The 24,805-nt window shown below is 41.5% G+C and overlaps 1 protein-coding gene across 2 annotated transcripts in view; it reads left to right on the top strand.

Annotated features, from left to right (window-relative positions):
- il1rapl2 (interleukin 1 receptor accessory protein-like 2) overlaps positions 1-24,805 on the top strand; it is a 375,845-nt gene that overhangs the window by 224,447 nt on the left and 126,593 nt on the right. For both annotated transcript variants that reach the window (XM_069669702.1, XM_069669703.1), the window contains exon 4: positions 970-1,073. In XM_069669702.1, the coding sequence (XP_069525803.1) occupies positions 970-1,073 (104 nt within the window). The remainder of the gene's footprint in view (positions 1-969; positions 1,074-24,805) is intronic.

Raw genomic sequence — 24,805 nt, forward strand, 5'->3', positions numbered from 1 at the left:
AGGTCAATCTCAGATCCCATCGGCTACAGTCTGACGACAATATAGCCTCTGGGTGAATATGCTGGGCGTGTAGCCAGCGGTTAGCGACAAATGACTTCCAGTCAAGATTTCCTTTTCAGTGTGCTACATTGTTTACAGACAAAGAAACTCACTTTAATGACCGGGTCTTGCCTTTGCTTTGTCAGGTCTGTCCTCAAGAGAACAAGAAAACAACTTTTAAAATGCTCATTTGGATTCGGATTGATCATTTCTGATGCATTCGAGGAAGTCGGGAAATCTGAACGCTGAACGGCTTTGGTGACACAGCGTCAGGGGAATTTATCTCAAGTTTAATTTTAGATCTAGAACAGATTGTTAGCTGTTAGCATGCAGATGTCTGTTTATAGAGATGAATAAGTTCAATCGTTGTCAGATCATGCTGATGGGAGGCGGGATGTCGTTACAGCGCATTATGTTCCGCCTGCTTTTGCTCTCTCACGTACTGTTTTTCCTGTATACTCCCCAGGCTGCTAATACGTGATTGGTCAATATTACTCGGACTACAAGCGTACTACAAACGGAAACTAAATACTCATTCATATTCATCCTAGATAGCGATCTTTGCTAGTTCCACTCATTTCTGTGTTGGTAGTTCTATATTTCTTTAATGCACCAAGTTGTTCACATTCTACTTTTCATATATCTAAAACAGAATTTAGATGGATTACATCTATAACTAATGATACATGTAAAATACCTTTCCGGGTTAGATTATAAATGTTACTTAATGCATCTTAGGTGCAATTTAGATACATGGCAAACCTATACGACTGTGATACTATAACCTTTGTTAATACCAGATGAGGAGGTAAACATTCATTTGTGGCTCTTAAATGAGACTCAATTTAATTTAATTTTTAATGTCAGTTTAATGTTACTGTACCACTTATCATGTTCTTATCGCTCTGACATTGTCTGTGTGTCCTTTAGGAGCCTATCATCTTCTCGGGTCATCGGCTGAGTAAAGAAGACGACTCCATCTGGTTCAGATCTGCTGAAATGGAAGATAATGGATTCTACACCTGTGTACTAAGGTAAACTACGAACAACCAAACTTTACATATTTGTTCTCAATTCATTTTGACCAATAACGTGACCCTCTCATCATGACCAACAGACAGGGTTTGGAGTACAACCAGGATTCTGAAAAGAACAATGGTTCAGAATAATGTCGCGTCAGCTGAATGCATTGTTGATAGCACGTTGAGAGTACCACACATGCAGAGCTAGGTCAAAGTTTTTGGCCAGGCTCTGACATGCAGCGGGGCAGTTGGAGCTGCCACAGTGTTGTTGATTTCATCACGTGTGACAACCTCGGGATCGATTTCTGACTCTGAGCGTTCTGTCTGTACCCAGATGACCATTTACGCTGTGTTGGAAAATAGCAGCACTGTTTTACTGATTGAATAAAAAGAATGTGGGGTTTTATTTGAGCCTGCTCTGTATCCATTTTGGGAAAGACAGCCCCCTGCACTCAGTGATCAATATTTCAAAGCTCAGATGAATAGTATTTCAATAACATTACTATTTTGTCAGTACATTGAAGATATTCACGATGAAAATGAATATTTATTTTTGCAAGTTGGTTGAACATGAGGAGGTAATTTCCAAAACTGTTTCATCATTACTTTATTACCTTTGCTGAAGTCTATTTAGAATATCAATGCATTTATAGTGCACCCAGGTATTGCAGGTGCATTTTATTACATTTTGTGTGTGTGTGTGTGTGTGTGTGTTTGTGTATCTATATGTGTTTGTGTATGCAAGCATGCCTGTGTGTATGCCCTGCTTTGGAATGCAGCCAGTTTGTTAAATTGAATATTTACAATATGGCTGTTGGCACTAGGATTTGGCCTGAGTCTTACGTGGCCCTTAAAGCCCCTGCAAACTCAGCTTGAAATAGTAAAAATGCATATATGATATCAGTTGTGAGTGTGTCATAAAGCATCCACAAAAATCTGAGTGAAAATAAACGTTCAGAACCCCTAGAAAATCTTCTTGAAAAACAGCTTGTTTGGCTGTGCAGACAATTTCTCAGGACTGTGCAGGCGTGGCAGCTCCCGTGTTGATTGACACCTGCCGGGGTCCACCTGTCCGAGTTCTCATGGCAACTGTCAACACAACAGTGGCGCATGGGAAAGCAGTGTTTCCTCTAGGATTTTTTTCAGCAGCAGGGTAGAGGGTTTGTTGCTCCACCCAGGTATGTGCGCATGTGCACATCATATCAAACTATTGCTGTCAGGTGATTAAAAAAATGGCTTTGTAATCAATTGATTTCAGTTAATCTCATATCAATGATTTCTGTGAGAAGCACATAGCATGTAGACTGACCCTCTTTCTAGATGGTTATTTCTTATTTCAACACTTTAATTGTACTTTCTTCTTCACCTCATTAAGTTTTAATTCACAAACTGCTTTAGTCTGATCACTTTGCTTCAGTCCCCCAGCACACCTGCACCTCTGCTCCCTGCACCACTACTGGCCCCGCCCCCGCTTCTGTCTGTCTCTCTGTCTGCTGTGTTGACTGTCTTCATCAGCAGTCTGTTTCATTAAGTCACAAAAGTTACATATTTTCTCTTTCGCAATTCAGTTCTCACAGCACTTGAGTTGCGTGTGCACGAGGAACGTTATTAATGACGTAGCGATCAAAACGATCGATCGTTACCAAATGACATCTCCTTTTATAAGCTTTATAAAGCGCGACAATCAATGTATTTACAGTAGGGACGTACGGAGACAGACAGACAATATCTCCTCATTTCAGTATAATATTGTGCAACTTGCTGGAGGGAGATCGCCAGGGAGCTGAAAGCTTGATACTGAGCGCACAGCTGATATGGGCACGTGGATTGTTTACACTAGGTAATAGAACTGCGTATGCATGCCGATGTCAGCGATGCGGAGCGGACCCTCTTTTGCCGTTAGAAGTAAACTGGTCCCGCTGTTGTTTATGTGGTTGCCAAGACTTCACTAGTTCACTGTTTCAGTGGTCTTCCTCAATGAGGAGAGGATGGACGTTCGTTGATTTGCAGCAGAAATCTCCAAAGAGTCGTTTAATTACAACTTCTGAAGCAGCGGCTGCAACAATTCATTAAATGTATGTGGCGGAAACTCTGCTGCTTCTCCAAGTCCGCCGCATTTAGAAAATAAAAGAATGACACGTTGTCATCTCAGATGGTGGATGTGCACCCGGGGACAGCACACAGGCATGATGGGGAAAAAAGGCGATCGTTAGGTAGGTAACTGCAACAGGTATGTGCAGAGATGTTCAAGGTATGTGGACAGGAGTTAGCGCAGACTCAGAGAGAGGGATTGATCGCGAGCCCAGAAGTGTTATTGCACCTGTGAGGGCGGTAACTGCTGTTGATTATTTCACGATTGGTTCGAGAAAATGTATGACGACATAAATATCTTCACTGACCACGCCCAATTTAACCCCAGCGTCAGGGAAGTTAACAAAGTAAGAATGGCAATAACTCCAGTTTGGATTAAAAGTCATTTCTAAAACGTTTAACATGCTTACAAGTATGTACATAAGACTTTAAATTGCATAGTGAGAAGGATTTTGTGGATTTGGGTTTCCAGGGGCTTTAAGGGACACTGTGTGTGTCTGTGTGTGTTTACTTATACCAGTTGGCCTAGAACAAGGCTTACACTCTTGTTTACCTGCAAATGGGTGGTGTGTGTGTGTGTGTGTGTGTGTGTGTGTGTGTGCGTGCGTGCGTGTGTGTGTGTGTGTGTGTGCGTGTGTGTGTGTGTGTGTGTGTGTGTGTGTGTGTGTGTGTGTGTGTGTGTGTGTGTGTGTGTGCGTGCATGCGTGTGTGTATGCATGTGATGAAGTCAGTTAGAATATGCCCTTGTGTAAATCTGTAAAAAGTAAATATTTTGCCTGTCAGCCAATATCCATCAGGAAGAGTTCATATTTCTGCTTTAATCCGAGTAATCTGTATCATGATGTTTGTTGTTTTAATGTCTTTAATAACCTTATACATTTGCCAGGTTTTAAAAAAAACCTGAATCTTGCTTTGTTTATTTTCAGTTTGGCTAAAATACAAGCGTTTGAAATTAGTTGAAGTTTGGTCAGTGCATCTTGACTGCTTAGGGAGTTCTTGGTATTGGGCCACATGTATGTATGTTGTGTTGAGTCAACTTGTCTAGCAGTATGAATATATTTTACAGTATAAACTTTAGGGCTGCCCCTGATTGAGGATGCTCCCAGTAGAATAGTAGCTTTAACTGTCTGGGAATTTGATATTAATTTATTTATCTAAATATTTATTGTTTTGGGAATTCAGAAAATCGTTTGAATTCCGATGTTAAAGGTAACATTGTTAACACTGTCCTACATTACAGGGTTATAAAAGCTGTTAGATTAAATAAATTAGATTGGCACACGCAAAAATATTTTCAAAAATCGCAGCCTTACTGTCGTTCCTTTTGCCTCCAATAGAGGGACATGTTTGGTTGAGAAGTTTTTAGTCATCATTTTGATAAATTAGATATTTGATTCTTGAACTTTCATCATGTAAGCACAGTGTCGTAGTCCATTGATAAAAGATGATTTTAGAAACAAAATATAGAAAATGTTAAAACCGGATCTCTGAGGAAACCAAGAACTGCTGATCAAGAGTGAGAAAGCTTGGTAAACGCTGCGTAAACAGAAGTCAGAAACAGAACGATTTTTTTTCGAGGTTCAGGACTGAAATTGTCAGTAAATGACCTTGGCTGTTTTTTGGCTTTATATGAGAACTACGGTGTATAACAGCTGAAATATCGGCGTTGCAAAAAAAAAAAAAGTCTTACAGGGAAAAAAATCACAAAGCAAAACTAATAATTTGGAAGGGAAAACAAAACGCAACCATCCAACAGCTTCATGGTTCAACCATGACCAGTAATACTAAAGTGCAGATTTCTTCTTTAAAGATACAATCTCAAATTTTGTCATTTAAACAAATCTCTTTAAAGTCACTGTCTATCACTGAGTGAGGTAACGCCATGGTGATTGGGCCTATGGCCCTCTGATGAAAGTCTTTGCATTTGCAGTGTTACAGACTGGGTGTCTGTGGCGACATTACCGGAGAGATCACAAGCGGCGCCCAGTTAGTGACGTGTTTTCCATCAGCCAGCAGTGGTTGGTCTGCCAGGCAGGGTAGGCGGAGCTAAGAGGCTGCACTTCCACTTTCTGTTAGCGAGTAAACATTAATCTACTATGGCTGAACAAACAAAGAAAAGATGGATGACTACAGATACAACTTCAACAATAAGTGAAAATCCAAAGAACAAGAAACAAACTCGACGCTCAGATGAAGCAGTCTGAACAGTCTGAAAAGGAAAGCGACCGTCAGCCAGGAAAATCAAGAGTTAATCATGACAAAGGGAGTCAGCCGTAGACGTCTGGTTAAATTGGGAAGTGTGCTCCCACAACTCTGATTAACGCCAGTGAGTGGTGCTCAAATAATCCAGACAGTAATGTTAATGAGGGAGTAATACCAACATTTTGGTGCTGCTCAGTTTCCTTTTTACGGCCAAATAAAGTAGTTTGGATGATGTGGCCAGTTGTTGGTTTGTTTACAATCAGATGTTGTTATAGCAATGTTCCCATTTCCCAAATCTCAGCTATTAATTTGAAAGGTATGTTATCAGAGACAGTAGGAACAATAGCCACTACTCAGAAAGATCAAAATAGTAGTTAACCACAGCTATTATTTCACCAAAGGGGATGGAATTATTTTAATGATTTTCCATCTCTGCTTCACTTCTTCACTTCAAGCTGCAGCTTTGGTTGCTGTAGAGGAACTTCTCTCCTGCTTCGTGCCATAAATCACTATCTCTCCTCTTTACTTGATCCTGCTTGTCTCCTCCTCTGCATCTGGTATCTTCCCCACCTTCACTGTCTCCTGTTTCTTTCTCTTTGCACCTTTTTCACATCACCTTCTCCCTCCTACTCATGGTCTCATCCCACAAGCTGCCTCCATATTCTCCACCTCCTGTTTGGCTTCTTGTTTCTCCTGGTCCACCTTCCTTCGGTTCTTTCTCTCCCACTCCTCCTGTTTCTCCCTGTCTGCATGCAAGTTTCTTTAACTCCCCTCATCACCCACCCCCTTATACTCCCCCTTCTCTGCTCTCCTTCCACCTCCTTTCCTGCCAGAGCTCGACACCTATCCTCCTTAATAAGCTCCCTCTCTCTCTTTCTGTCTTTTCCTTGCTCCCTCAGCATGACAACCTAATTAGGGCTTGGTGTCTGTCATTGTCTCAGGATCTCTTATTTACACAGACACACACACACACACACACAGAGGCACAGGTCTGTTACTAGAAATAGATAATGCACATTTAAATGTATGAATTTCCTTTGATCTGATATTATTATATTGTTGCTATTGTAAGAAAAGCTCCATATGTTCCCATTTAATCTCACAGCAGCACCCTGAGATAAGAGTGAAGTCAGGTTCATGCAGGGACAATATAAACAGATCTGTCTCATTTAAAGCCACTTCCTGTTTGAAATAAAATGGCTGAAGTATAATGTTACAATATGCAGTGTTATGCAGCATACTTCTCTATATAAATCTTCTCTTTGTTAAAATGTCAACGTTCTAAACATTGGTTTGATGTGTTATCTTTATGCACGTCTTGAATGCTTTGCCTTTAGTTTCAGTCATCAGCAGTGAATTATATGAAAAACATGTTTAAAAATAGACTCAGATGGACGGTGGAATAAGGAGGCTGTATTTAATGTGTATCACTGTTCACTATGTATGGGTCTTTGTAAGATGTGCATGTGAATGTGCATGTGCATGCAGTGGTAAGAAACAAAACTGACTGACTCGCTCTTTAAGCTTGTCGTGATCTGACGACAGGCCTGGATTTTCTCTGTGATCAAGGCTCTGTTTGATGAGTTTAAGTCTCAGGGTGTACACAAAGGGTTCACTTATCAATGAATGAGGTTTGGTTGAGAACACTGCAGTATCTAATTGAATACAGACGGCATGTATGTTGTGTCTGTTATATGTCAATGATTAACTGCAGATGTTTCAGGAGTTACTTAAATATGAACTGAACTGTTTCATACGAACAGAACTTGTACCAGAGCTGCACACTGACACTTCCTTTCTCACTGACTCTCAGAGCTAGCTGCTTTGTTTCACTATGGTGTTTTTGCTGCAGTTGTGTCATCATGTTAATGTTAACAGTTCAGAGTGACCCTTTACTCACACAGCCTTTGAAACATCTATGTATATCACTCTTTGCATTCATGGGGGAAGCTAAAAGAAGCTATCACCCTCATATCTCCATGGCACTGCACAATGCAACGGTTCATGTGATAATGGGTGATAATAAACAACTGTTTACCAACAAGTTTACAATGTAAAAGGATATCATTTATTGTGTTTACTAACTGTTTCACATGCTCCTCAAAAAGCTCTATATTTGACCTTTCATTAGTTTACATGTTACACAAATACAATTATCCCACTGTTCTTGGAGCAATAACCATTCAGTGTTACACATGCTGTAGTGACTGTTTGATCTGTGGGGGTGGAGTCTGCTTTGCCTGCCCAGTACAATAACACTAACAGTACAGCAGCACACAGGAAGACAATGCTGATAGTGTAGCACTTGTCATTAACAGCCTGTCTCCTTTCTAAGATACCATGACTGTGTGGGATTATTGTCAATAAAAACATGCTCTGACTCTTGATAAGAAGCATGCTGTCTTGTTTATGATTGTAGCTTTTTAATGGTTGTAGCTTTAAAAATGAAAAAGTGAATTTTTAATCTTTTGAATGATTTTCTGTGAAAAGGAAAAATGCTTCAGGGCATAGCGCTGCCCCCATCCACTGCACTTTATATGGTTCATCGCATATGTAATGATGGGATCTGTCTTTTACACCACAGATCTCTAGTGTCTGTTGTAGTGTGTGGGTTTATAGGAGTTAGAAAGAGGGGACGACCTGGAGACACTGTTATAAAGCTAAAGGTGAATAAGCATTAAAGGTGGAGTGACATTCGCTCTCAGGAGACAATAACTGGAAAATAACATTGTGTGAGATCCGATGTACAGAGAAGAGAGATGAGCACACAAAGAAGAAAGAAATGAAAGCAGGTGGGTGGGAAGGAGAGATAAAGAGGAGAGGGTAACGTGAGAGTCAAAAAGAAAGTAGATAAATTGAAGGGATGGGAAGAAAGGGTAAATAAATAGAGAGAGAAGCAGGGATAGAGGGAAGGTTGAATTCGACAGAGAGATTGAGGCGTAGGTAAAGAGAGAGATGGCAGCGATGGAGGAATGATTGGAGGAGAAAAGGAAAGTAAAAATCCATTTTCTCTGCAGGTATAAGGACCTCAGTGGGGGGAAAGGGCATGCTGCGACTGCCCAAGACCCTCTATATACCCACTATGATTACCACCGCCACACACACACACACACACACACACACAGACACACACACACACACACACACACACACACACACACATCTCTTAGAAAGAAATTGATACACACAGTGAGAGGTCTCAGTTTACTTTGAGGCTGCCACACTGTGAAAAAGACTTTGCACCTAACCTCTACGCTCAACTATCTCAGAGAGTTTGGCAGAAGGAGGACGGATAGGCACACACACACACAAAGATAGAGAGAGACAGAGAGAGAGAGAGAGAGAGAGAGAGAGAGAGCGGGAGAGAGAGGGGGAGAACAGAACAGAACAGGACAATGAATGAGAAAACAAACTGATAGAGAAATGGACTGTGAGGACCAAATGATGAGTGCTAGATAGTGAACAAGGTAGCGTGAGATGAGAGATTTCATGCCTCTGGCTTTGCTTGTTCTTCACTTCAACACTTCACATTTGATGGAAATGTAACATGTTCTCTGTGCGGGAAAATTACTGACTAGCTGGCTGAAGAGCTGGCTGGCCTCTGGGATAGAGAGTTTGTGAATTGGTTGGCTGGGTAGCTGACAAACTGGGTGGGTTTTGGTTGTTTCATTTCATGACTTGCAGGACACATGGCTGGGTACGGTCAGTTAGTTGTTAGGCTGGCCGGTGTAGCTGGAACTTATTGGCTGACTAGTTAGCTGAATGGCTAATTGACTCAATTAGTGGTAAGGCTGTCTTTGCCAGAAAACCAAAGGCATTGATTGCTCAAGGCTTAAAATATCTCCTATAGAGGTGGTTTGTGTAAGGGCAATGCCCCATCTCTTCCCCCTGTCACCCTCTCCATGTTTCCTTTTATATCTCTGCTTTCCATTTCATAATTCTGAAACCGTTTCAGCTCTTTGCATTAGTTCAGCCAAATAAAAGACTTGATTCTCATTTACCCTATAGATGTGTCCCCCTCTCTCCCCCTCTCTCCCCCTCTCTCTTGCTCTGTCAGCTATTCCCCTGTGACATTTCTAGTAAGTTGAACCACCTGTCTGTCTTTGCATTAGAAGATAAATCTGCCCTCTGTGGACACACACTCACACACGAGAAACACACACAGAACTGTCGCAAGTGTGTTTTCTAATGCCAGCCAAATATTTAACCTTTCCCTTCATCAGATTAACAGACTGAGCAGGAGATAAAGACATCCAGTATGAAAGAGGAAGAGACAGGCAGAGAGTGGAAGAGAAACAATGGCAGTATGAGAGTTAAACAAAGATAGAGAAAGGTGGGGCAAAATGGAAGCAGAGAAGGAGAGAGCGGTCATTTGAAGTTGCTTTGGCAGTCCTCTGCATGTTGGCAGCCATTGAGTCGGTACCATTCTCTTGCCAATGTGGGCCAACATGTGCCAGTGTATGCCAACTTGAGCCAATGCCTAGTGTTTGGAGAAAAAAAAAGTTGGCCCTTGTTTAGACAATTAAATGTTCAAGGGGTGTTAAGTTACTCTGAATTATGATCCGACTTGGTGGAGATATGGAAGACAGGACTAAGAAGGAGAAGAAATAAAAAGTAACCTGTGTGTTAGAGGGCTGTAGAGTTAAACAGGCTGCTCTGCACAGCTCTGTGTCCCTCAGGAGGACACCCGGGAATTAGTTCTGCAATAACAACACTATAGTACTGTGTGCTGGAAAGAAGTTGATGGAGGACAAACATGATCTGAATTTATGTCAAAATGAATAATTTTATAAGAATTGCATGTATGTGACTTTTTGGTGACAAACTGCTTTCTCACTTGCTTCCATGCTGTTGCTCCATTAACAGAGCCACCATTGACCAAGGAACTAGACCTGGCTTTATACAGAGTGTTATGATTAGGAATTATGAATGTTACATTCCTTCCACCTCACAGCTACCTTGCAGTTTTTGCCATGTGCTTTGTAGATGCAGTACTGTGGTATTTTCCCCCTGTTGTGTTTGACCTTGTTGTCTACAAAACTGTGCCTTGCAAGTTTCTCTGACTTTGATTGAATGTTAACAAGAAAATGTATATCACAGATATGCCAGATCTGGCAGATGCTCCCTTTACTTTGCTGACTGTATATCCAGAAGAAGCTCTCTTAGTTCTTTAATACGTTGGCGGATATTACTGGAACGCTATCAAGTTTTTGTTCCAGAGCATGTTCGATCATCTTAAGGCAACCATCACTGTCCTCTTACCGCTACCAAATGATGATGATGACACCTGGTGTTTGAGTGTGGACATGATCTGATCCTTATTGCTTTTGGATGACTCTGGGCCAAGTGATTGAGTGAGAGGGTCAACCTCCTCTCTGGCTGTTGAATTGAAATCAGACTCTTTCCATGAACAATACTTTGGCCAGTTATCAAATTTTTACAGCCCAGAAGTCACCACACTCTCTCCTGACCTGGTATGCCAATGTATTAAGCTGTGAGACTTGAGCTTGTTGTCATTATCTTTAGTGAGTATTCTAGACCAGTTCTTTGAGGTGCCTCTCCCATTTCAGCTGCTGCTTCGTAGACTGCTGCTTCAGCTCAGGCTGCTGTGGCATTACTCTCTTTTGGAGCACACGGAGACTGGCCTCCACCTCTGCTTTGCACAGTGCTGTTGTGCAAAGCTGAAATCCTTTGATGCTCTGCCTGCATGTGATCTTTTTCTCTCATCGCTGCCTCTTTTTTAGCATGGCAGATCTGTACACTCACTGCCTCTGCCTGAGCTCCTGATTTAGTCACTGCTGCTCTGGCTGAAAACTTGTTTGCTTCTTCTGATAATTTGGTGATAATTTGGCATCTGTCCACTCGATGATGCAGTGTGCTCAATACAGTACCATTCCACTGTCTTTGCTGGCTGTGTAAATGTTTTACTATTCTATCCTCACAATCTTGTGTCTCAGCGAGGCTGGATGGATAGTGAACAAAAACTTGAATAAGACTGTGCTCTTGAAAAATGTGTGGCTTTATTAATCATCATTTCTGTACAACTGAAAATACAAATACATTTATCAATGTACCACTTGGATAGTGTTGTACTGTATGTCTATGAAATAAAATAACAATGTAAATGCACAAATGTTCCTTAACAAGAAATAAAGTACTTCTTAAATGCATAGGAATTTTAACTTCTCCTCAGAGATATCTCTTCTCTTGCGTCTAAGTATCCAGCACAGTGTCATTTAAATATTAACATATATTTCACAGACTTGCTCAGACCCTGGGAGGCTGTGGCTCATTGGTAGAGCGGATGTCCTTCTAATCTGAAGGTTCCTGCTCCTGCAGTCTAAATGTTCAAGTAACCTGGGGCAAGACACTGAACCCAAAACTGGACAAGAAGGCATAGCCATCAGTGTGTGAATGTGGTTAGTTGGTTGCCTCTAAATCAGAAGGTTGGGGGTTTGATCCATGACTGCTACAGTCACACGTCTAAGTGTCCTTGAGCAAGACACTGAACCTCAAATTGCTCCAGAAGGCATCGGGTGTGAATGGGCATATATCTGATTGGAGATTAGCACTTAGGCCTTTGCCATCAGTGTGTGAATGTGAGTGTGAAAGGGTGAATGTGAAATGTAGGGTAAAAGCAGCTTTGTGAGGTCGTAGGAAAAAAAGAGTAGAATAGCACTATATAAGTGCAGTCCACTTACCATTTACTATCCATACCCTTTTGACTGAGCTGGAAATGCAATGTTCCAGTATTTGTTCCCGTTTATACTTATGGTCATATCAACTCCAGGGCTTAAACAGCTGAACCTTTTCACATGCACAGCCTCTGAAACAATAAAGGAAGGGTAAAAAATAATCAGCTCCGTTCATGTTTTAAGATATAAAATGCTCTGCTTGAAATAATAAATTGTGTCTGATATGTTATTTCTGCTAAATAAGTTTTGTTACCTTGTAAATATCCTCCAAAGGCCTCTCCTCCTTCTCCCTCATTAAAAATTCCCAAATCTGTATATGCCCCGCCCACTATGTGCTACGTTTCTCCTTTGGTAAAATAACAGCCAAAAACATAAGCTGTCTCTGCCATCGTTTAGCAACTTGTTGAAACTTAGCTAGTTTGAAATGTAGAAGTCTTAACGTTAACGTTAGTAGTCAGTAATGAGTTTGCAAAAATGACACTGACAGTTACAGCTGGCCTGCACATCGCCAAAGTGGTTGCCATAGCTTACACATAATGATATGCATGGCGTCACCCCGTCCATTAACGGGATTGCCTCCTTAGGTTTGTGACGTCTCAAACCTGCCAATCTGAAAACGTGTTGTTCAGCCTGTCCTTGGTACACTGCAGTTTAAAAGCAGACAGGCCCAGCCATGGAGGTGACTTCTGATGTTGTCCCTGACATGTCTTGTAGCACATGAAGAACACCACATGGAGATGTTTACAAGGTTAAACACTGGATTTCCACTGGAGGGGGTCTTTAAGAAAATCAACACTTCCTGAAATATCCACTAAGGACCCGTAATCCAATCTAAACAGGCTTCAGGACAAACAAAAACATCCTCACAAAACCTTCAGTGGAGTCCCTTGGGCTTTCATGTACACACATTAGCTCTCAGGCTGTTTAACCGAAGTTAAAGCCCACGCAGTATGTTTTAGAATTAATCTTCACTCAGTCCTAACCTGTTGAAACTACTAATGATAATTTGGACATTTGACATAAAGGATTGATCACCCCCTGTTAAATTTGCTAAAAAGCTTTTTAAATCTTTATTATTTCATCAGGTTTAGAACAGGGGGGTTAGTTTTATGTTTGATTAGTTTGCTTTGCCCTCTCTGTTTTGCATGTGGCATGATCGACTTCTGTAGTGAAATGCAACAATCGATGGAAGATAAGGTAATTGTTATTATTGTTTTATTTTTTAGGCAGAGTGACATAACATCATCGTGTTTTGTTTCTGGTACAACTGTCCTTACTGTGGTTAGTTCACCATCTTATTTGAACCGGCAGGTTAATAATAAGCGAGAGTTGTACAGTGGACAGCAGATATTTATAAAAAGAATCTCAATGGGATCAGAAAGTTACAAAAACAATTTGCAGCACGTTTTCAAAATGCTGCACAGGCGTTGTCGAAATAGTGGAGATGTTTCTTTTTACAGCACAGTTCCAGCATTGAACAATTATAATGAGCCAATGAATTAACACAGGCTAGTGTGCCCCCGTCCTTGTGGGTTGTAGAGGACTGGAGCCGATCCAAAATAACATTGTGTGAGAATCGTTGTGCATCCTGGACAGTGCTTACATAGTGGCAGACAACCATTCATGCTCACATTCACACCTACAGGCAATGTAGAGTCATAAATGACTCTATGACACACAGAGGCCCAAGCTATCTGGGGGCGGCTGTGTTCAGTGGTAGAGTCTGTCATATTTTAATCTTTTTTTTCTCTTTTAATCGGAAGGTCAAAGGTTCAATCCCCAGCTCCCTCAGGCTACATGTCAAAGTGTACTTGGGCAAGACACTGGCATAGCCAACGGGAATGAATGTGATGACTGATTGACAGTTGGGCACTTTATGTAGCAGCCTCTGCCATCAGTGTATGAATGTGTGTGTGAATGTGATATGTAGTGTAAAAGCAGCTTTGAGTGGTCGCAAAGACTAGAAAAGCGCTATATAAGTACAGTCCATTTACCATCTTGTGTTGAGAGAAAGTGCTGTGCCGCCCTCAATGCTGTGCCGCCCCTATTCTTCTTGAGTATCATTAAGATTCAGCTGATAAATGCACATTCATTGTTGCCATTTGGTTGTTGAAGCTTTGCAAAAGTAGAATTGAATGCCTCATTAATGTAACATAATACAGCATGTGTGCTATGACATGAATTCTTATGTACCAAGTAAGAAATTGTGATCACATCATAGCATGCACAGCTTGTGTGTGTGCGAATTTCTCAGCATGTGCGGATGACCACACACTCTCTCTCTGCCTGTTAGTTAGATTGATAGTCAAATTAATCTGCAGCTCCGTCCAGGTATAAACTCGCTGCCTGCTGGCCAGGAAACATCCCCCCCTATTAGCGCATAATTCAACGCACCCTCCAGCTGCCTGCCCTGATCATAGGAGGGTAATTGCATGGAGGGTGTGTGTGATTTATTGACGGGGAGGATATGGTGGATTACAAGTTGATTTGGAGATTAATTTATGGCTCATTTTGTATTTTAGGTAATTGGAATTTGTGTACTCCAGCAGCAGCACACACACACACAGTGCACCAATGTGAAATATAAGCGGTCAGCCAGAGTACAGAGCTCCTGGAGTTGGAAGAAGGCTGTCCTGCTTGAGGGCACTTTGGAACAAGTGTGGACACGACAAAAGATGTACTTGAGATGTCATCAAATTATGATCAGAGTATAATGACAAAAAAACATTATTATAGCCTCAGTACAGAATCTGTCTGTGTGCCAGCATTAAAGTCTCAAATTGCATTTTCGACTTGAATATAAACTTCTCACATGTTGACTCAGAGGATGCGGAAAACGAATCCAATTTTTCATCCATCCATCCATCCATTATCTTCCGCTTATCCGGAGCCGGGTCGCGGTGGCAGCCTACTCAGTAAGGTGACCCAAGCGTCCCTCTCCCCAGCAACATTTTCCTGGGGGATTCCGAAGCGTTCCCAGGCCAGACGGGATATATAATCCCTCCAGCGAGCTCTGGGTCTGCCCCGGGGTCTCCTCCCAGTTGGACGTGCCCGGAAAACCTCCAAAGGGAGCCGCCCAGGAGGCATCCTGACCAGATGCCCGAACCACCTCAACTGGCTCCTTTCGACGCGAAGGAGAAGCGACTATATGCCGAGATCCCCCTGGATCTCCAAGTTCCTGACCCTATCTCTAAGGCTGAGCCCAGACACCCTCCAAAGGAAACTCATTTCAGCCGCTTGTATCCGCGATCTCATTCTTTCGGTCACTACCCAAAGCTCATGAACATAGGTGAGGGTTGGAATGTAGATCGACTTGTAAGTCGAAAGCTTTGCCTTCAGGCTCAGCTCCCTCTTCACCACCACAGTCCGGTACAACGCCTGCATTACTGCTGATGCTGCACCGATCCGCCTAATCTCACGATACATTTCTCCTTCCCCCGGCTGCGCCTTGAGATCCTGTCCATGAAAATCACATACAGCATCGGTAACAAGGGACAGCCCTGGCGGAGGCCAACACGCATTGGGAACGTGTCTGACTTTGTGCCAAGGATGCGGACACAGCTCTCACTTTGGTTATACAGTGACCGGATGGCTCGTATCAACGGCCCCGGTACCCCATACTCCTGCAGTACCCCGCACAGGACCACCCGGGGGACACGATCATAAGCCTTCTCCAAGTCCACATAGCACATGTTGACTGGATGAGCAAACTCCCATGCCCCCCTAAGCAGCCCTGCCAGGGTAAAGAGCTGGTCCACTGTTCCACGGCCAGGTCGGAATCCGCATTGTTCCTCCTGTATCCGAGGTTCGACAATCGGCTGGAGCCTCCTTTCAAGCACCCTGGAATAAACTTTACCCGGGAGGCTAAGTAGTGTTATACCCCGATAGTTGGGACACACCCTCCGGTCCCTCTTTTTAAAAATGGGAACCACCACCCCGGTCTGCCGTTCCAGAGGTACTGTCCAAGACCTGCACACGACATTAAAGAGGCGTGCCAGCCACGACAGCCCAACAATGTCCAGAGCCTTTAGCATCTCAGGGCGAATCTCATCTACACCTGGCGCCTTGCCACTGAGGAGCTTCTTGACTACCTCTGCGACCTCTGCCACGGATATAGATAAGGCTTCCCCTGGAACTTCAGACTCTGCCTCCTCATCAGAGGACATTTTGGCTGGGTTCAGGAGTTCCTCAATGTGTTCCTTCCACCGCTCGACAATATCCTCAGTCCAGGTCAGCAGTTCTCCACCCCTGCTAAAAACAGCTTGAGCAAATCCCTGCTTCCCCTTCCTGAGTCGTCCAACAGCTTGCCAGAACTTCTTTGAGGCCAACCGAAAGTCCTTCTCCATAGCCTCCCCGAAAACTAATCCAATTAGTAGACTGTTATAAATGTATTAAGACATTGAGGTTTTGAATCTGCAAATTGTAATTAGTATTTTACTGCATGTAATGTAATCTTAGTTTTATTTGCTTCCTTTTCCGTTGATTTGTCATGCTGCCTCGTAGCACTGAAAGATGTTTTGCTCATACCTGGCATCCGTTTCAGCTTGGTAGCATATTGCTCATTTGTGTCAAAAGATATACGCATAGGGACTCATGAACACACACAAATATACACAGCAGTTAGAGTGAGATCCCATGTTTTATTCAAACCGGTCTTCAAACCCAACCAACTGTACCCGTACTTAGCCATTTAACAATATAACAAGCCAAACACAGCAGACCTCAGACATGCTGAAGCTGTATGTGTATGTTTTAGACATGAGCTTAGCATAAAAAACTTACTGATCGTCACACTGGACAAAGAATGGTAGACACAACTCTTTGACCTTTTAAATCTCTGTTTCTATATGACGGAGTGGTTTTGAGGTAGAGCAGGTAGTCCACTATTCAGAAGACCTGTAGTTAGACTTCCTGCTCCTCCTGTCCACATGTGGCATGTCAGATCGAGACATAGACCCACACCTAAGCCTTTCTAAGATAACAATGTGTTGGTTTTAGACGTTGGTATTTTAGGTAATTAAACAAAGAGATATACCATGGTAACTAGTCAGCTTTAGAGGCACTGGTTTGCTGTGGTAACATTTTTATCACACAGACACAAAAGGGTTTATTACCCTTGGCAAAAAAGTAAAATAGCCTATTAGTTCAAATGTTGAAGTCTTCCTAAAATTATAGTAGGTTCATGCAGAGTGCAAGGCTGTACAATTCAAGCCATACTAAAAACAACTTGCTATGTCACCTCATGTGATTTCACAATTCACAGCCTGGAAATCCTTTTAAAAGTGACCCCTCTCATATTTCTACAATCCTTACAGGCTGACACATAACACCTTTGCTGTATGGACACAATCATTCTATTATCTTACCTACCGATAGTGGCAAGCCTACATACATAAGGTTTGGTAAAAAAAACCCCAGATAGGACCAAAGTTCAAATTTTGCACATCCTGTGTGAAAGAAAAAACCTGAGGGAATAAAATACAAATTCACCTCTTATAACATCAAGATAAGAAATAAATGCCACTCCTGCAGATCTAAAGTGTCAACCGTTTTTTCAGCATTTCAAGACCTGTTTGCATGTTTCTGTTCCTTGCATTCGTTTTTGTTTCTTGGTTAAAGCTCCTGTGAGGAACTTTCTGTTTGTGTTGATTTTGGTGCCCCCTGTGGACAAAGCCGTACCTCTTATCTCTTTGCTGATTTTGTCCTGTACATGCTTAAGTGGTGGTTTTTAACAAAAAATCTCCTCCTGCTTTCTTTACCAGTCATATGTATCACTCACTTAAAATTTTTGCCCTGGAAAATATAAACAAAGGCAGAGTGCAGTTAATCGCTTCGTCTGACACCTACAGCAGAGTGGATGGTACTCTGCAGCCTGTTAGCAGTGTACCATACTGTGATAAAGGAGGTGAGGATGGACTCAATGATGGCTGTGGAAAAGTTCATCATCATTTTAGCAGCCGCAGTAAGTACATCCTTGCTCTCCCAGTTGGATAAGGGAGCTGATGTTCATCAATCAATCAATCAATCAAATTTTATTTGTATAGCGCCAAATCATAACCAGAGTTATCTCGAGACACTTTACAGAAAGAGCAGGTCTAGACTGACTCTTTGTTATGTTATTTAAAGAGAGGCCCAACATGAATCATGTAGCACTTAGCAATATTCTGCACATTGGCAGAAAAACTTCCTTTTAACAGGCAGAAACCTCGAGCAGAACCAGAACCATGTTCAGCTCCCACTTGAGGTCCTGGGTGATGATGGTCCCCAGGAAGCAAAAAGAATCCACAGTGGAAACAGTGGAGTCACAGAGAGAGGTGGAGACTGGTGTGGCTTTGTCCTAAAATACAAAACCATCTCCACTGTCTTTAAGCTCTAAGCTGTTCTCACCACGCCAGGTTACCACCTGTCAACTAGACACTATCCCCCACCAGATTTCTGAAAGAGGTACTTCAGACAGTCGGTCCTTAAATTATCTCCATCATCAACTGTACATTATCTATTGGCTCTTTCCCATCCAGCTTCAAAAAGGCCCTAGTTCGACCTCTCCTGAAGAAACCAACTCTCGACCCTCTTGTTTTTAGCAGTCTTAGACCAATTTGTAATTGACCTTTTTTATCAGAAATGTTAGATAAATCGGTTGCCTCTCAGTTACTTTTGCACATGAACAGCTGCAGTATCTTTGAGGAATATCAATCAGGATTCCGTGCCCACCACAGTACTGAAACAGCTCTCATTAAGGTCACTAACAATCTACGACTTGCCACCGACTCCAGGGCTTCCTCAATTTTAATTTTGCTTGATTTAAGTTCCGCTTTCGACACAGTTGACCATGGCACTCTGCTAAATCACTTTGAGACCTGTGTTGGCACTAACACTGCTCTTCCCTGGTTTGGTTCATACCTCACTGACAGATCTTTTCTGTTGTAATGGGAGAATTTTCCTCATCTCCAGCTCCCCTTTCATGTGGTGTTCCCCAGGGGTCAATTCTTGATCCTCTGTTATTTTCCATTACATGCTTCCCTTGAGTCAGATCATCCATAATCATAATATCAATTTTCACTGTTATGCAGACGACACGCAAAAATATCAATTCATGCATTCATCTCCTCTCGGCTGGATTATTATAATTCTTTGTTTACGGGGCTCAGTCAAAAAGCCATCTTTCGTCTCCAGCTCGTCCAAAACTCGGCTGCTAGACTTTTGACTAATTCTAAGAGACAAGACCATATCACACCCATCCTCAGTTATTGGTTACCAGTCAGCTATAGGATTGATTTGTACTTTTACCAATTACTTTTAAGGTCCTACATGGCCTTGCTCCATCTTATATTAGTGATTTACTTGTGCCTTATCAGCTGCTACGTGTGCTCCTCTGGTAGGACCCTCCTTACTGTTTCAACAGCATGCCTTCGTATCAAAGGCGACCGGGCACTTCCTGTTACAGCCTCACAGCTGTGGATTGCCCTACCAGAGGAGCTTAGGTCTGCAAACTCCTTTAAATCCTTTCTTAAAACCTACTGTTATAGGACGGCTTTTTACAGTAAACCTGTTGCTTGCAAATTTGATCTTTTATCATGTTTGTCATTTTTTATTATACACCTTGTAATATCTTGACTAAATCATGTTTTTATGGGTTTCATCCTGACTCTGCTTTATCTTGCCTTGTAAAGCAGATAAGGTCATTGCTCCATGTCTTAGTCTTTGTTTGTTATTTTATTTGATTGTGTGTATTATTTTATTATGTTTCTGTAAACCATTTTGTAACTCTGTTTTGAAAGGTGCTATACAAATAAAGTGTATTATATTATTATTATTACCAGATGGTCACTCTGCCAGCTGTTGGCGGACTCATCCCCACCAGAGATGAGTCCAAGGAAGGTGGTGTCGTCCGTAAACTTCAGGAGCTTGACTGATGACTGTAGGTGCAGCTGTTCATATACATCCATTAGCTAGTCAGTTTAGCTTAGCATTAAAGCTACAGGCTGCCTTTAAATCTTGCCTCTTTAGTCTTCTGACCACTCAAGAAGACTAAAAAAGTTCTCAAGCTCATGCCCCTGCTCACCAGGATTTAATCTTATGCACATTGAAACACTTGCATTTTAGGTTTAGTCTTACTACTTAACTGTGCTGACTTAAAATGCTGTCTTCAAATAGTGGTTGACCTGCTCAACCTACTGAGTCAAATCCATAGAAAGAAACAAGTCAACTTCAGAAACATTCGCCACTACTAGCACCTAAACCCCCACAAAATCCTAATTTTACATTTTACATGTTTATATGTATTAAAAAAAAAAAAACTTCATTATTTAGCTTCATGCTGGAATGTAAATTTTGTTACTTATAATAACTTGCAAACTGCAAACAATTGGTGATTCTTTGCTATTGTTTTTGAGACATCTTTGATTTCAAAAGTTAACTGCAGTTCTTTTGGATAGAAGCCAATGCAAGAGAAGTTCCCACATGAGATACTCACAACACACTAAATTACTATATTTCCCAGAACTTCAAGACCATGAACATTGATGGAATTGGGCATAGGAGAAATAGAGTCAGTCTAAGGTTAGTTTGAATCTGTAAGATATCTTGTTTTAGTGATTGATTGTTCCTCTTCTATTCCTAAATGTATTCAGAGTTGGATAATAGCGGTTTGCCTTGCAGGTTATTGGCAATGGATAAATTACTACTCGCTGAATATCAACATCAATTATTTTAGGTGTAAGAATCTTTTTGTCAGCATAGCAACACAATGTGCAGCTCTAGCATGCAGCACAAATAAATATACTACTGTCTTATGTTTCAGAGCCATTTTACAAACTGAGACATATAAATGAATTCCAAACAGAGCAAGATATGAATAAACACCCACACACAATTTGCATGCGTAAGCAGTGCACAGCATGCGCTAAATGCTTCTGACACAGCGTTTGCATTGCGGTGTAATTGAATCGTCATGTTAATAGTGACTTATGCATAATGCATTCTTCTGTATATAGATGCTGTTTTCACCATTTAGTCTTAGGCCTGTAGTTTTCGGGGTTGGACTATGACAAAGGACGATACAACAGTAACAACGAGAGGTAGAAAGACGCAGAGGGACAAAAATGAGAGGAAGCTGTTTTTGTTTCAAATTTTCATTTCATCTCAGTTCAGTGTGCATTACTGGCATGACTGCATAAAACAATATCATCAAAGCAACAAGATAAAGAAAAACATTAACATAAAATCCCTTTAAGCTCTTGGATGTGAGTGTTTTTTGTTAGTGCCTATGCAATGGAGTCTGAAATGCTTTGAATTAAGGTATTTCATCACATACCACAACTGATAGTGCCTGTGGAGTTTACCTGACATAATCTACAAGCATTATATACAATCACATATCAATACACATATTGGAAAATTGTAAGAGTTGCAGGTGAATCTATGACGATAGTTCCAAGGTCTGCTCAAATAGTTGACCAGCTGAAACTTGAGATAACATCAGGAACTTACTGCAGTAATTGATTCTTTGGTCTCCTGGGACTCGCTGTAAAAACAGCATTGACATTTAATCACCTTTTAAAATTATTATGGAAAGAGTGTTATCAAACTCTTTCTCATTTACATATCCTGCAATACAGAGGAACATTAGTATTCATTAGAAGTTGTGTTTCTGGCCACCTGGTGGGTAGATGTTCAATATGCACTCTCATTTCAAAGAAGTGGTGGTGTAGTTTATTTCATCATACTTCTAATGTTCACATATATTTAGTATTTAATTTCTGTCCGGTGTTTTTTGTCCCTTGTTTTTATTGATAAATAATTGACTGACTATTTAAAAAAAAAAAAAGAAAACTTACTGAATCACTGTAACAGATTGAGGAGGAGGGGAGAAACTGAGAGATGGATGGATGGATAAAAGGCTTTTCAGGTCTCAAATTCAATGCTCAGTGGTCTTGGTTAGGTCAGTGACTGAAAAATCCCTGTGTCCCCTGTAAGACACACATACACACACACACACACACACACACACACACACACACACACACACACACAGCATTGATGGGATAAGTGGTTTAGATCCACTTAGATGAGAGGTGGAGGTTAGGGGACAATGGGTGAGTCGTATGTGTGTGCGTACGTGTGCGTGTGAGTGAGCGAGAAAGAAAGAGAGATCAATGTGGTCTTTTGAGTCTTAAGAACACACACACACACACACACACACACAAACACATGTCCACTTACATCCATTGCTTCTCTCACTAATTTATTTATTTATTTATTTAGCTAATCTTCACCCTAGTCTACCACTATTATTGGCATTGTAACCATAAGTATGTGTCTGTTGTTGTTCATGTAACAAGGACATATGTTGTTGTGGTAACAAGAACATATGTTGTTGTTGCTCTCTTTGCCTGTCTCTATCCTGCATCTCCTTCTATCCCATGTTCGGCCCATCCAGTCGAGGCAGATGGCTGTTCAACATGAGTCTGGTTCTGCTCGAGGTTTCTGCCTGTTCAAAGGAAGTTGTTCTGCCAATGTGCCGAATATTGCTAAGTGCTACTCATGGTGATTCATGTTGGGCCTCTCTTTAAATAACATAACAAAGAGTCGGTCTAGACCTGCTCTTTCTGTAAAGTGTCTCGAGATAACTCTGGTTATGATTTGGCGCTATACAAATAAAATTTGATTGATTGATAAATTGATTGATTGATCCACACATAACAATCACCTTGAGCAGATCCAATATTCAACACAATGTTTAAACACATTGCATCATAAAAATCCAAACTTCAAAGTTTGTTTTTTTTATTTCAATAGATAATTTGGCTCAACGATACAGTGTCACTAGTGTCACACAGTAAACATCATAGCAGCAGGATGTGTTGTAACATCATGCCAACATTAGGAACCTTAACTTCCACCATCGCATCAATACAAATAACATAGCAAGTCACATTTAATATAATTTTTGCTTCGATGCTTGTAGTCATATTGACCAATCACGTATCAGCAGGCTGCGTCATATGCAGGAAAAACAGTCCATGTGGAGAGCAAAAGCTGGCGGAACATAATGCACCATAATGAAATCACGGCTCCCATCAGCATCATCTGACAATTATTTACTGATTGATCTCTGCAAACAGACATCTACATGCAAGTTCAGCTAACAATCCGTTCTATTTTGTGCGCACAAGATAGTAAATCGTGCCCACGAAGATAGTAAATCATGGACACGAGATAGTAAATCATGCGCACTCATGCGCATGAGATAGTAAATCATGGACACGAGATAATAAATCATGGACACGACATAGTAAATCATGGACACGAGATAATAAATCATGGACACGAGATAATAAATCATGGACACGACATAGTAAATCATGGACACGAGATAATAAATCATGGACACAAGATAGTAAATCATGGACACGAGATAATAAATCATGGACACAAGATAGTAAATCATGGCCTCGTTTTAACAATTTGTTCCCTCCTTTTCATTATCATAGATTGTCAACGCTGCAGCTTTGCTCTCATCCTGACTGAGCTTGATTCTGTCACATAGGCAACAGATGATGAGCTGGATGGGGAGGGGGCATGTCTCACCAGTTTATTGTGAAGTAATTAAGACATTACTTTTACTGTTAATACCAGGGGTTAAATCAGTTGGGGGCTGTCCAAGGCTTAACCCCGGCACAATGGCACACTTTCACCACAAGACGGTCTGGACCATTACGCACGGCACAGAAGAGTGTCTGTATGAGGAGCTGTTCTTGTTAACTCACTCCAAAGAGGATGCTTTGTTGTAAACTGTGGTGTCAAAGATACGGCTGAGGAGTTTGTGACGCTCTAATGTGATGCTCTTTTATCTAAACACAATATTACGCACGGGCTGCCCTCACACTGAGGTCTGCTGGTGGAGCAGAGGAGCGCTGCTAAAATGCTTCTTTGTCAAAGAGTGTGTCAAATTCATGGCCCAGAGAGGAAAGCCAGTTGGATGAGCCAGACAGGGTGACAGGTCTTGCTTTATTAGTGGACATTTGAATGTGTTGATTGTTTACATGCAGGGCAGCAACAAACCCGTCACGGAGCACATTGTTCGTACTTTACAAATTAAATTAGTTCTGTGGGAGACGCAGCTGTCCCAGCACAACAATATGTCCACTTCCCCTGTGTAATATCTTTACCTGTGGATGACCAAACAATGGACACGTACAAGAACACACTGTCAGGGCTTATGTGTACTTTTATATGTTTAAAAGTCGATTTATCGTCTTCACTCAGCTGGAGAGGGATTGCATGCGCGCCAGCAGAACTCCAGATGGAGCGGATCAAACTGCAGTGTACAGTAGCACACTGTTAAACCATCTGATCGTTTGACATTACTTTATCAAAAGATGGAGAGCATTTGGACAAGAACTACAAAATAAAACAGGAAACACTAGGAACCAAACTCAGGACTGACAGGACTACAAAAATAAACAGGAAATTCTCTAAATGAACTGCACAACTGAACTAGACTAAACTAAGACAGGAACACAATATACAAACTAAACAATAAGAACGCATGACAACAGGAGACAAAGTGACCAAGGAAGAAAGGAAATAATATCAAAACACCAAAATACAAATCAACAACATAACTAAACTAGAATGACTCATGGCACTTTTGCACTCAAAGTCATAAAGATGCCAAAAGTAATGCTTCCCAGTGGTATCCCAGGTCCCCAGACACCTCAGGAAATGACCTTTCAGAAGATAAAGGGGTTAAAC

This window comes from Semicossyphus pulcher, unplaced genomic scaffold, assembly GCF_022749685.1.
Source record: "Semicossyphus pulcher isolate SPU_LCO1_2020_fin unplaced genomic scaffold, fSemPul1.0.p SCAF_2, whole genome shotgun sequence".
NCBI lineage: Eukaryota > Metazoa > Chordata > Actinopteri > Labriformes > Labridae > Semicossyphus > Semicossyphus pulcher.